The sequence below is a fragment of the Hypomesus transpacificus genome, chromosome 22 (genome assembly GCF_021917145.1).
Source record: "Hypomesus transpacificus isolate Combined female chromosome 22, fHypTra1, whole genome shotgun sequence".
Lineage (NCBI taxonomy): Eukaryota > Metazoa > Chordata > Actinopteri > Osmeriformes > Osmeridae > Hypomesus > Hypomesus transpacificus.
In genome coordinates this window covers 4764052-4778137 of record NC_061081.1, presented here as the reverse complement: position 1 = coordinate 4778137, position 14086 = coordinate 4764052, and the positions used below count along the sequence as shown (strand labels likewise).

Genomic DNA, 14086 nt, shown 5'->3' with positions numbered 1-14086 from the left:
TCCGGTTCCGTTTACAAACATGGTTGCAACATGATCAAAGTCTCATTTGGAAAGGCTGAAACTTTAAAGATACAATGATCTCATCTCTTCCCATTTATATGATCAGAGAAAGCAATGAGTTACTAGTTTGCTATTGAATTACAGAACTACCGACCAAGGACACAATCTGAATCAAAACCACTCGAAGAAAGAACCTGATGTCTGCTCCTGAACGGACTCAAATGGTGTGTGAAATTCTGATATTGCCACCTTCTATTTGAGCACGCAACAACCATTTTAGGTTCAAGGTAGGTGATAGTGTTTTCTTAGATTGTTAGACAACAAAATACAAAGAGATACGGTTAAGTATTAAGTTTAACCTTAGTAGTTTACACATTAAAGACGTTGATTTCCTGCCTCCATTAATAGTTCTCAGTCATCTCTTATCATTCACAGCCCATACAGGCTAACTATCATTTTCAGTGGCATTGTTATTTTATTGTGGATGTGTTTATTTTCACAGACGCCTGCTCATGTGAATAACTGAATGCTTCAAAATGACTTTGAAAACCTTGTCAGTCAGGGCTCTTCTCTTCTTGGGTCTGTGTCAGACTGGAAGGAGAAGTTTAGCCTCAGCTCCTGAGCTAAAAGAACCACCCAAGAGGATAGGTAAGCCAGGCTAAGACCAAAGTCCAGATTCTACTTATCATTGGGATTGTGCACAGGTTGTGAGGCTAGCCTAAATCTATGCATGTATTTAGAGAAAGAGTTCTGTTGGTATATGCAGCATTTGTATTTAGCTTTTTGACCAGTGTTCCGTTGGAATTTATGGTTCCATGGTTGAAACCTTTTGTTTTGATTCACCTCATTCACAGCTGTGGTAGGAGCAGGCATTGGTGGAACAGCAGCCGTGTACTTCCTGAGGGAGGAGTTTGGAGCCGGGGTAAAGATTGATGTGTTTGAACCGGGGACCATAGGAGGGCGACTGGCCACCGAGAAGATTGGGGATAATGAGTATGAGACAGGGGGCTCAGTCATTCACCCCCTTAATCTTCATATGAAGCATTTTATTGAGAAACTAGGTAAGGTTATTATATACTACTAGAGCTAAACTGGATCGCCCAGAAACATACAACAAAGCAGGATTTGGGGTTGACAAGGTAATTTCTGTTTTAACCCAGGGTTTCACTACGGTGGGTCACTTTCTACTGAGGTACAGCGCCATGGTTCAGATAACAGATCAAAAAGTATAACTGACTAATAACTTATTTTGGAAACAGTTATTACAATTGTCGTAGAAGATTCCATGGACCATGAATAGCGAGAGGGTAGTTAACCCTGATGATCCATGGGAAAGATATACTATTGATTCTCAGCAAATGCGAATGGATTATTTTATGCACCATAAGAATACACCTAAGCAACACATTCATTTGATGGAATACACAATTGTAATTATAGTCAGATCTACTCGTGCCTCAATGATGAGGCAGTGATATTGATAAACCTTATAACTTACACATTCAGACAGTCAGATTTGTTTTTGCCAGCTTTGCTCCTTCCATTGGCAGCAGTAACTTTTCTTAAGCCTGGATCATGTTTTAAATTCTTCGTATGTGTTTAGTATTATAGTTTGTCCATCTTGTGTAATATGCATCTCTGGCAGACGTGTCCATGTTTGGGATTGGTCATGTTGCAAACACCGCTGCTTTCACGTGAACGTGCTCATTGCTAGATCAGGGAAAACCTGGGTAGACTTGACTTAAAGGTCACGTGACATGAAAACCTCACTTTAGGAGGTTATTTAACATTAATATGAGTTCCCCTAGCCTGCCTTTGGTCCCCCAGTGGCTAGAAATTTTGATAGGTGTAAACCAAGCCCTGGGTATTCTTCTCCGCCTTAGAGAAAATGAAAGCTCAAACGCTTGTGACGTCACAAGGAGGAAGGTTACCTCCCCTCTCTCTGCTTTGCCCGCCCAGATAATCTGTCTTGCCCATGAGAAACTGAGCTATGACCGTGCAAGTGTTTTTTATCCTCGAGAGACATGGCTTGCAAACGAACAAAGCATTACGTTTGCTCAGTTTGGATGTACAAAGGAAAACAAATGTATTTTTACAGTTCCTTCATCCGAGCCTCTGAAGACCCAGTGTCTTAATTTTATTTTCTCTGGAAATGCGCCGACAAAAGTTTTGTATGTCTGCGCCAAACATTTCAGCCACAACTGTTTCCTCAACTTGAGTTAATACAAAGCTGGCCTTGCTGAAATAAAATTCTGGAACAGTACTAACTCTCCTTGGTCCAGCTACAAACCTCGGACAAGTAAGTTAACTAACGCTATATCAATTTGTTGCTTTACTGTATATGGTTACCGAGCTTGCTACCCTTAGAATGTGGCTGTAACATTAGCTGTGCAGCTATGAGCTGAGTTACTGTCGCTAATGTAAAGGTAGATAGCATCAAGTATGTGTGTGTGAATACACATGCTGTAACACGAGTGCTGTTATTTGGATAACCATTCTGCTGTTATGGCGCACGCGATATCTGCCTTTCCCCTCATTGAAATGACTGAGTGTGCACCTCTGCAAACATTTACATTACATTACATTTATTCATTTATACAGACACTTTTATCCAAAGCGACTTCCAAGAGAGCGCTTTACAAAATGCATAGGTCACTGATAATAACAACAAGATAGCCCCAAAAACAATGCGCGTAGCCAAAACATGAAGCACATATTGTGAACAACCAAAATAAGTGCAAAAGGGAGGAACCATAAGAGCATGTAGTTAAACAAGTTACAATTAAACAACATGAACCACTAAAAGTGCATGTGTACCTGTAAAAAAAACAAGCAACAATAAAAACAATATATCACAGCGAGTACAACAATTTACATCAGTTACCACTAACCACAAGAGCAACAAGTCTCTAAGCAAGAGTCATTGTGATCCTTGTGGAAACTAACATCGGGTCAAGCAAACCATTCCTAAGTACCATTGTACTCCCGGAACAAGTGCGTCTTGAGCCTTTTCTGGAAGGTGGAGAGACAGTCAGTGTCTCTGATGGAGGTGGGGAGTTGATTCCACTACTGGGGGGCCAGAAAGGAGAAGAGCTTGTGTTGGGACCGGGCGGTCTTGAGCGGTGGGACCACCAGGCGGTTGTCTGAAGAAGACCGTAGGTGGCGGGTGGGGGTTTAAGGCTGCAGGAGTGACTTAATGTAGTCGGGTGCAGTCCGGTTCACTGCTTGGAAGGTCAGTACCAGGGTTTTGAATCTGATACGGGCCGTGATGGGTAGCCAGTGGAGAGAGATGAGGAGCGGGGTAACATGGGAGGGCCTGGTAGATTGTAGACCAGGCGGGCCGCTGCGTTCTGAATCCTCTGAAGAGGGCGGGTTGCACATGCTGGGAGACCAGCGAGCAGCGAGTTGCAGTAGTCCAACTTGGAGAGGACAAGTGCTTGGACTAGCAGCTGGGTGGAGTGCTCAGACAGGTATCTCCTGATCTTCCGGATGTTGTAGAGGGTGAATCTACACGACCGTGAGACCGCAGCAATGTGGGCCGTGAGGGAGAGCTCGTCATCCATAGTAACCCCAAGGTTCCTGGCAGAGGATGATGGGGTCACCGTCGCAGATCCCAGGGTGATTGAGAGATCGAGGGAGATGGAGGGTTTAGCCGGAATGATGAGAAGTTCTGTTTTGGCGAGGTTCAGCTGGAGGTGGTGCTCGGTCATCCAGAAAGAGATGTCTTTTAGGCAGGCCTCAATCCTAGCTGAGATCCCCGGATCGGTCGGGGGCAACGACAGGTACAGCTGCGTGTCGTCAGGGGCTTCAGATTACAGTTGCATAGAAATCAGGCCTGCTCTGGCCTTGAAGACCGGCTGCACTAAATGCCTGGGTGTAGGGTCAAAAATTTGTTCCATGATATCTGGGTCTTGTAGTCCTGGATATCAGGGTCTTGTAGTTTTCTATGGAAGAAGCCTATGCACACAGTCTTCTCTTGCCCTGAGCCCCTTAATATTCAGATTTGCACTTTGGGCTTAATATCATCTACATATTAGTGGCAATACTAATCAGTCAACAGCTTTGCATCTGGTTTTCAGTAATAAAGCGTTTAAAAGTAAAAAAGGTGATTAAGAGGTTCTTCAATCATATAATCCATAATCATTTCTTCATCGTCATAATTACAGCAGTGATGTTTTTCCCACGACAGAAGCCACTCTGGCAGACTGGAGGGCAGTGGTGACTGAAAGGAGGGCAGTCTCTGTGGAGTGGCTAGTCTTGAAGCCCGATTGGTTGGGGTCAAGCAGGTTGTTCTGAGAGAGAAAGTTTGACAGTTGGTTAGATACAGCACGTTCAATTGTTTTTGAAAAGAAAAGAGTGATACTGGTCTGTACTTCTGGAGGACGGCAGGGTTAAGGGAGGGCAGTGTTTCCCCTAGGATTTTTTTTAGCAGTGGGGGCAGGTCAGGTCTACCCCCCCCTCTCCCCCAAAACAAAGGGCTGACCCGATATTTCGGAGCAACTTAATGTAATAGTCTAATAGCTAATGAAATATTGCACATACTTTCGTCCTATTTCCCCTAAATAAATCAAATTAGCATACTTAAACACCTTACAGTATGTTGTAAATGCATAAATGCTGCCAATTAATAATTTACGTAACAACTTATTGTAAATGCATTGTCCTAGCCTATAGATTAAGGTAGGCCACTCGGAAGCATGTACACACTGTCTGCTTCATTTGATCTTGATAGGCTAAGCATTCTGTAGCAAATAATAACAATATACATTTGGTCATTTTAGTCATTTAGCAGACGCTCTTATCCAGAGCGACTCATATACCCACTATTTATTCCCTAAAACTAGGCTACTTAAGCATAATAATGCACCTTAAATGCAAACGTTAGCAAGGGCAGCAATCGCTATCGAATCAACAGACGTGCAATTTCGCTAGCAGGGGAAGAATACAAAAAAAAAAATCACCAGTTAACTTAATTTAAATTTGCAAGAACTATAGACTACTACAATAACAGGCTTAAATGAACTGACAACATAAGTTATATGATTTAGAACGCATATGCGCAATCTCAACTCGCTGTGCTATTCTCCGACATGCGCTCTAACAATCACGGCTGATAGACGGCCAAAAATGTTGTACAGCTCTAATTCTGATACCGTGGCGGCAGAAATTTAACCGTGGCGGGCCGCCACGGCAAAATCAACATAGGGGAAACATTGGAGGGTTTTTTGAGTAGAGGGATATCTCTGGCCTGTTTGAAGGCAGAGGGAAAGGTGCTGAAGGTAAGAGAGGCGTTTAGGACATGGAGAAGAAAAGTTATGATGGTGGGGGAGATGGTTTGAAAGAGAGAGGAGGGGATAGGATCAAGGGGACAGGAGGTGGGGCGATGAGAGAGAATGAGGTCAGAGATCTCTGCCTCGGACAGGGGAGAAAAAGAGTTTTGACAATTAGTTGGGTCAGTAACGGAGGGTGAGAGGGTAGGAAAGGTGGGTTTAGGGAACCGACTGCTAATGTCCGTGACTTTTTTCTCAAAGAAGGAGGAGAAGTCGTCTGCTGTCAGGGTGGAAGGAGGGGGTGGGGGAGCTGGGTTAAGAAGGGTGGAGAAGGTAGAAAAAAGGTTGTGGGGGTTTGAAGCAGAGTTAGTTTTGTTCAGAAAGTAGAGGGTTTTAGCACCAGTTATGTGAGAAGAGAAGGATTTAAGGAGGGAGTGATACTTATCAAGGTCCACAACGTCTTCAGCTACCCGAAGGGTGGACCGTTCTTCACGAATAACATCCATAAGCCATGGGCAGGAGGGAGAAGATCGTGCAAGCCTGGTTGACAGGGGACAGAGAGAGTCAAGTGATGCAGTTAAAGTGGTGAACAAGGTGTTGGTGGCAGTGTTAGTGGGGTGGGACGAGAACTCGTCAATGGGAGGGAGGATGTTACAATAGAGGAGAAATGGGAGGGGGATAGGGAGTGGAGGTTGTGCCGGAAAGTTACGAGGGGAGGGGAGGTAGGAGGAGTTGGAGGGAGAGAGACAGAGAATTGGATAAAGTACTGATCAGAAATGTGCAGTGGGGTTACAGAGGTTAAGTCAGTGATACAGTTAAGTGTCAAGATGAGGTCTAGCTGTTTGCCTGCCTTGTGGGTCGCCGGTGTGCACAGCAGCGTCAGGTCGAAGGTCAGGAGAGACAAGAAGTCGATGGCCTGCGTTCCTCGGAAGTGGATGTTGAAGTCCCCAAGGACTATCAGGGGGGTTCCATCATCCGGGAGGACGCTGAGGAGCATGTCCAGTTCCTCCACAAAGTCGGCTAGCGGTCCTGGTGGGCGATAAATAACCATTTGATGCTTTGATAGGATCAGTGGATGTGTATTTAATATGTGGGGAAAGAAGCAACCCTGTCCCACCACCCTGCCCAGTTGAGCGGGGTGAGTGAGTGAAAGAGTGGTTGACGGAGAGAGCAGCTGGAGTTGCAGTGTTCTCTGGGCGGATCCACGTCTCCGTCAGCGCAAGGGCATGAAGAGAAGCATGAGATGCAAATGCCGGGATAAAGTCTGCCTTGTTCACAGCAGACTGGCAGTTCCACAGACCTATAGAAAGAGAGAGGGCAGGTGGAGAAGATCTGGATAGGTAGTGAAGGTTAGAAGTTGACCGTATATACTTTGTGACATCTACGTCTACGGGTAGTGTAATAAACAGGAATTCTATGGAAACACATGCTAGCTATGAAAATGTTCTAGGTAGAATAGAATATATAAATAGGGTGATACTTATCAGAAGAGGTGATCCGGCCCCGTCGACCTTCCTCTGTGGACTGCCGCAGGTAGACTCCTTGTCTTTGTTCGACCGAGTCTTTGTGCGCCGAGGCTGCCAGACGAGGGTGCCTCTGTAGTGCTAGCTGCCTTAAATATGCTAATGCAAAGATACAACGCCCCCAATTACTGTAAAACAAGGCTGCTCGAGTACCCTGAGTACCCTGAAACCGAAAATGACTCACTGGCTAGCTACTCTTAGACCAGTTTAAACTAGTTATCCAACTGCTGTTCCTTGAGCTCTACCCATGAGACCAAGTTTTAGCTAAACGCAATATAACAGCAGCCTTGATTACTCGCAGTCAATACGGTGGTCCTGGTGTTCACTCAGCAAGACATTATACGCTCTCCCAAACCAGGGTGATCAGATGAGAATTGGGAAAATTCGAGGCATCTTACAGCAACGGGGCTACGAGACATTGCGATACATCCATTGTAAACATTAACGCATGGTGCCGCCTCTCTCCTCCTCATTAGCAAAGCTACCGACACAAACAGTGCATCTTCAGAAAAGCTTGTAGTGGCTGTAATTATGCACCAAGGCTGAATTTCGGGAAAGAGATTTCAGATACAATAAAAGGGCAGTGGTTCCCAACCCCGGTCCTCAGGGCACCCCTGTCCTGTATGTTTTAGATGTTTCCCTGCTTCAACACACCTGAGGCCTGTTCCATAAAGCAAGTTTACCGAATAAGCTAGACTTATGTCAGTTAGTCGGACTCATTTCTAGTTCATTCGGTTCCATAAAGCTAGCTCAACGTAGGTCGAACTCGGTTACTATGGAAACTTAGGCTGCGAAACTAGTCTGGTCAGGGTCAGGCTAACTGTCAGGCTTAGCCTGACTTGGTGCTTAACCAGACCTTCCTGTAACACTGACCCAACGGGAAAACGATGATTTACCACGGATATTCTCATTTTCATGTTCAACATTGATAGAAAATCAACTTAAATAGCCTACATAGGCTACAACATTTAGCCTAAAGCATTAAACGATGATGAACAATGATTTGATAGCCTACACGCCACGTTACGTAGCCTAGTTTGTGATTTCAAATGTTTAGGCATCAGGCATAGGCCTCAATCTAAATTATCCGAGTATAATTATCATAGCTATATAGTTGTTAACAGTAGTCTACAATTGCAAAACAAACCTAAATCCATAGGCTACATCCTCCATTATCCTGACACAACCATGTTAAAAAGTTAGACTACTGGGTTATGTATTGATTAATAGTAGGCTATTTATTTAAAACAATGTCAAAAAATTACATTTACATGTGTTTAGAGGGTGTCTGTTTTTTAATCAACGAAGTAACTAAAGGTCTAAAAAAGGACCTCGACCTACGTGGCCTATCGTTCGCGTCAATCATGGCTTGTCGTTTCATTTTGATGAAGCGGTGGATGAGGGAGCTGTCATAGTACAAGGCTTAAAGGGAACGTTCTTTCTGGAAGAAGTCACGTGGCCGTGTGCATTGCTTTTGCCGTGGTGGATTGTATGATCCATGTTTTACCTCTCGGGCTGCTTAAGAATAGGGTGCACGCGCAATTAGCTTGACTACTTAAATCTGACTTGAATTAGTAGGACTGCGTGAGCTGAAATTGGCCTTTATGGAACCGCTTTAGCCCCGCTTGACTTGTTAAGCTAATTCAAGTCTGGTTTGTGACTTTCAGTTCAACTTATTTGAGCGGCCTTTATGGAACAGGCCCCTGATTCAAATGAATGGGTTGTTAACCAGCTCTGCAGAAGCCTGCTTATGACCATTCATTTGAATCAGGTGTGTTGGAGCAGCGAAACATAAAACATGCAGGACAGGGGTGCCCTGAGGACCAGGGTTGGGAACCACTGTATTAGGGGACCACTAAGGCCTATATAAAAGCATCCAAAAACAGCATATCATGTGACCTTTAAGTTGACAACAACGTAAATGGTAACACTACTTATGCGTGATTGCAGATGTTAGACTTAGTAAAGTCACTTAACAAAAATACATCCTAGGTATGTTGAACTTGCTTTGTAGTATTGGCTTCTGGAAGTCTGGGCCTCCCTGCTTAGGTCGCTTCCCCCGCGACCCGATCCCCGGACAAGCGGCAGATGATGGATGGATGGATGGCTTCTGGTCTCAGCGTATGGTATATCATAAGTGAAAAGATTTATGTCCTGCCTTAAAATATTTTTTTACAGGGATTTCTCAGAGAAAGGATGTTCCCTCCAAGATGGCCATCTTTGATGGGAAGGAGCTTACCTTTGAAGAGAGTGACTGGTTCATCGTGAATTTTCTCCGTCTGCTCTGGCGATATGGTTTTAACTTCCTCCGCATGCACATGTGGGTGGAGAGTGTTCTGGACAAGTTCATGAGGTGAGAGGTTGTTTTGTATTGTCTGTATTTCAGGATGGCACATTTCAGCGTCAGCATGTTTAAAAGACGTAATTTGTCTGCATCAGCAATTTATCTTCTCCTCTATTCCCAGTGCACATTTCCCCAGAAGCTTATAGACATGGGATCAAACACAATTATCTTTTAATTCTACACTGAACAAAATTATAAAAGCAACACTTTTGTTTTTACCCCCATTTTTCATGAGCTGAACTCAAAGATCTAAGACTTTTCTATGTATGTTTCTATGATTTTTCTATCTAAAATCCATCCACCTCACAGTTGTGGCATATCAAGATGCAGCATGATTATTGCACAGGTGTGCCTTAGGCTGGCCACAATAAAAGGCCACTCTAAAAATGTGCATTTTTACTGTATTGGAGGGGTCCGGGGAGGGGGTTTGAAAACCAGTCGGTTAGCGTTAGGGTGAGAATTTCTGCACAAACTATCAGAAACCATCTCAGGGAAGCTCACCTGCATGCTCGTCATCCTCATCGTCATCATCGGGTCTTCCTCATCAGGCCAGGGTCTCGACCTGACTGCGGGTCAAGTCGAGGGTTAGCTCGAACCCGCCCAATACAGTTAAACTGCACATTTTAGAGTGGCCTTTTATTGTGCCCAGCCTAAGGCACACCTGTGCAACAATCATGCTGTCTAATCAGCATCTTGAAATGCCACGACTGTGAGGTGGATGGTTTTCTCGGGCAAAGGAGAAGTGCTCACTAACACAGATTTAGACAGATTTGTGAACAATATGAGAGAAATAGGCCTTTTGTGTACATAGAAAAAGTCTTAGATCTTTGACTTAAGCTCATGACAAATGGGGGCAAAAACAAGTGTTGCGTTTATAATTGTGTTCAATGTATATAGGTTCTACATCATTATATTTTACTATTTGTTGAGCATGTTCCTTGCCACCTGTTTGTTCAGGATTTATCAGTACCAGCAGTTTGGGTACTCTTTCTCCAGTGTGGAAAAGCTCCTTCATGCCATGGGTGGTGATGGCTTCCTCGTACTAGCCAATCAGACGCTTGAGGAGGCCATGCTGGGGGAGGGCTTTTCTCAGAGCTTCCTTAATGACATTGTAGCACCATTTACTCGCGTAAACTATGGCCAGAGTGTCCGGATCAATGGTTTTGTAGGTGAGTTTTACACACAAAAAAGGGGGGTAAAATTGTTCACAGTTTACTCTGACTGTGGCATGAGCCTTTATTGCTATCAAATTGAATAAAAACAGGTCACATATTCTAAAACCACCATAGTGGTTACCTTGTAGAAGCTAATAATTTCTAACAATTTAACCCTAAAGCATGCTGCCTGCAATTTCCATGTGCTATTCTAAATTGAATTAAGAGTTTGGCTTTAACGCATATTTAATTATATTCTGTTGTCTTCAGGGGCTGTCTCTCTAGCCGGCGCTGATCCAGGCCTGTGGGCAGTAGATGGAGGCAACAAAAGAGTGTGTACAGGCCTCCTTTACCACAGCAAGGCCGAGCTCATTCCTACCAGAGTGACGGCCATCTCTGTCAAGGTGCGGCACTCCAAGTCAGGTACGATTGAGGTCAAATCTTGAAGACTGGATTGCAGTTGTGCAAGACATAACTTGGACAGGAACCTGCATGACCTTATGTACTTTCATTGTCTCTGGTTTATTCTGTTTTGGATTGCGCTGTCTTGCCCTAATTGAAAAACAAAAAAAATTAAATACAATTTAAAAAATAAAATTTCCCTTGACGATACACCATATTTTACTATCTCCTATTAACTAGCTTTTATTGTCCTCAGGCTCAACAGGCAGTTTTTACGAGGTAAACTACATTGGAGATTCTGCCACCGGCCACTCTCTCTATGACATTGTGATCATAGCCACGCCTCTTCATCAGGAAAAGTCGGACATCACCTTTGCAGGTTTCTCTCCTCCCATCCCTTCTCATTACCCAGGGCGCTACCACCAGACTGTCTCGACCCTGGTCCATGGCCTTTTGAATGTGTCCTTCCTGGGTACCACTGAGCAGCCCTCCCAGTTTAGGGTGTCAGACATTTTTACCACAGACACCAAGGGCTCCATCATCAACAGCTTGAGCTCCATCGACCCTGTACACATCCCGCCAAGCTACACCCGCCCCCCGGCAAGCCACAGCAAGGTGTGGAAGGTTTTGTCTCATCAGCCTCTTTCTCAGGAGCAGCTTCATAGCATGTTCCTTTCCTGGGACTCTGTCTCTGAGACCAGGTGGCTCGCTTACCCTTCCTATCGACCGCCCCACCGGCGGACCCCGCCCTTTATCCTCCACGATCGCCTCTATTACCTGAATGCTGTAGAGTGGGCGGCTAGTGCCATGGAGATGAGTGCCATCTCAGCTAGGAACCTGGCACTGCTGGCACACCACCGCTGGTACAACCAGATGAGCAAGATTGACCAGGAGGACCTGCACACCCGCCTGAGAGGGGAATTGTAGATAGAGGTGTGGGGGAGGAATGGATAGATGTATGGAAAGGAGGGTTGTATGGAGGGGAGGATGTGGAGAAAGTAAAAGGGGGGGGAGTCTAAAACAATAACTATCAATTCGAAATGTCATATTGTCCTATTGCTTGACACACTGAATTAACCTGACACTAACTACTGTATAACACCTCGCTTTGCTGTATTTTCAGTAGACCCAGTCACCATGCATAATACCACCACCAAATCTTCAAATTTAACAAGATATTATACTGTTTCTAATGATCATTGTGATAACATTATAGAACACACTTATATGACAGGGTTCAAAATACCTTTTCTACATAACACTTTGGATTTCTTTTTTTTACCACCAAACAATTCTGGGCCACTCTAGTTTTAATGTTCAAATAGCTGCTAAGTTACTAAGTAATTTAGAATAAATAGAGGTTAGAACTCAGTACATGCACAAGTCCTGTGGCTAATTGTTTAATGACATGGTCTAGTGAAGTAACAAAGTGTCAGGCAGGTTTCACTTATTTATAAAACATCAACTAAGCCATCTGCTAATCTTACAACACTAACTACGTGATATCATATGAAAAATGTGTAGTGTTCTGAACTACAGTGCCTTGTAAATTACTAACCAATATGTATTTATTGGACATTGACTCAGCATTTTAATGGCCTTTTGTCTGTGTGTAGCATCTATACATGTATGGATAAAGCACTTTGATCTATAGATGATCATTACAGTTACATCCCAGTCACTTTGGTACATCTCTCAGATCACAATTGAAATTCTCAAAGTAATTGATTAAACCTCCACATAATCTAGTCAATTGTGTTTATCATAAAAGCTATTTCACATTCTTTTGAAATTGTCAATGCCTTGGTATTTTCTTCTTTTTTTTGCAGACGCTTTTATCCAAAGCGACTTCCAAGAGACAGTTTTACAAAAGTGCATAGGTCACTGATCATAACAACGAGATAGCCCCAAAAATTGCGGGTAGCCAAACATGTAGCATAGTAGGCATACATTGTGAAACCAAATAAGTCCCAAAGGGAAGAACAATAAGAGCATGTAGTTTGACAAGTTACAACTAGAGAGGGTACAATTTCTGGGGAAATTGTAGGGTGTGCTTGTTTGCGTCAGTTGCAGGTGGGTCCGTTTTCCCTTCTAGTAATATTTTCAAGCATTTAGCCTACTCATATTGCATAATTCATTAAAAAAACCCTTTGAAACAAGCGAACACCCTTTGAAATAAGCTACTGTAACAACGTTGTCACTGCCAGTATTTCAGATGGAATTGCGATTCAAACAGTACCGTCTGCTAACTGAAAATAAGCCCCCCAAAACGTAAATAAGTTTGATATTAATTTAGGGGGACATGGCTAATTCAAAAGAAGTTTGCTAAAGGCAAGCTAGCTGCTGTTGCTAGCCACACTTACGAAATTAAGAAAATACTCAGACGACGCAGATCGACAACAGCTGCCGCAATCGTCCATGGAGGCTGACGGGGCTCTCGACCCGCACTCGCTCAAATTACAAAGACTTTCAGAACTAAATCAAAAATCCGAGATGGCAGTTCCACTCAAAATCGCTTTCTCAACAAAGTCCAATGGTTGAACATTTTTGGGGGTGGTATTTTTCACTCATAATCCAAGCTCCAACTTGCGTGCTAGAACGTCACTATCACGTTGTATCCATGCGTCGTTGCTAACGTGTGTTGACGTGGTGAAGTAGCTGGCACAGAGTACCCTTCGTCGACTAAAGGCACTTTTCGCCACAAAAACGCTGAAACCTCCTAAACTGTGCAATGGAACGTAAATACCGATACAAGAAACTCAATCGAGACCAAGACAAACATTTTTACACAGGCGTTGTCTATGTAGTCCAAATATTGACTGAGCCTTAGGGGGGTCAGAAAAAAAGATAATAAATATACAGTGCCCTCCAAAAGTATTGGAACAGTGAGGCGAATTCCTTTATTTTTGCTGTAGACTGAAAACATTTGGGCTTGACATCAAATAATGAACGTGAGACCAGAGATCAACGTTTCAGCTTTTATTTCCAGGTATTTACATCAGGATCTGATGCACAACTAAGAAAATATCACATTTGGTTTGAATCCACCCATTTGTCATGTGAGCAAAAGTATTGGAACAGATATACTTAAAACATATTTAAGTGAATAAGACTTAATATTTAGTTGCAAATCCTTTGCTTTCAATAACTGCAGCAAGTCTGTGACCCATTGACGTCACCAAACTTTTGCATTCTTCCTTTTTGATGCTTTCCCAGGCTTTCACTGCAGCCTCTTTCAGTTGTTGTTTGTTTTGTGGGGTTCCTCCCTTCAGTCTCCTCTTAAGCAGGTAAAATGCATGCTCTATAGGGTTTAAGTCTGGAGATTGACTTGGCCAGTCTAATACCTTCCATTTCTTGCCCCTGATGAACTCCTTTGTTGTTTTGGCAGTGTGT

At 43.6% G+C, this 14086-nt stretch overlaps 1 protein-coding gene across 3 annotated transcripts; it reads left to right on the top strand.

Moving 5' to 3' along the window:
• The first annotated feature begins 10 nt into the window (after positions 1–10).
• Positions 11–12485, top strand: pcyox1 (prenylcysteine oxidase 1). Of its 3 annotated transcripts, none has more exons than XM_047044411.1 (7): positions 11–287; positions 503–648; positions 855–1061; positions 8972–9146; positions 10134–10306; positions 10562–10714; positions 10950–12485. In XM_047044411.1, the coding sequence occupies exons 2-7, from the start codon at positions 537–539 to the stop codon at positions 11618–11620; spliced, it is 1491 nt and encodes a 496-aa protein (XP_046900367.1). In that variant the 5' UTR covers positions 11–287; positions 503–536; the 3' UTR covers positions 11621–12485. The 3 variants fall into 3 exon arrangements, with proteins under 3 accessions (XP_046900367.1, XP_046900366.1, XP_046900365.1); XM_047044410.1 differs by having other exon boundaries at positions 12–224; positions 10095–10306; XM_047044409.1 differs by having other exon boundaries at positions 12–287; positions 10095–10306.
• The last annotated feature ends 1601 nt before the right edge of the window (positions 12486–14086 follow it).

Bases quoted from the DNA above. Each gene is read 5' to 3' on its own strand.
- pcyox1 (XM_047044410.1), top strand. From the start codon at position 537: ATGACTTTGAAAACCTTGTCAGTCAGGGCTCTTCTCTTCTTGGGTCTG. The intron at 9,147-10,094 runs GTGAGAGGTTGT...CTGTTTGTTCAG, and splicing joins GTTCTGGACAAGTTCATGAG to GATTTATCAGTACCAGCAGT. The intron at 10,307-10,561 runs GTGAGTTTTACA...TGTTGTCTTCAG, and splicing joins CCGGATCAATGGTTTTGTAG to GGGCTGTCTCTCTAGCCGGC.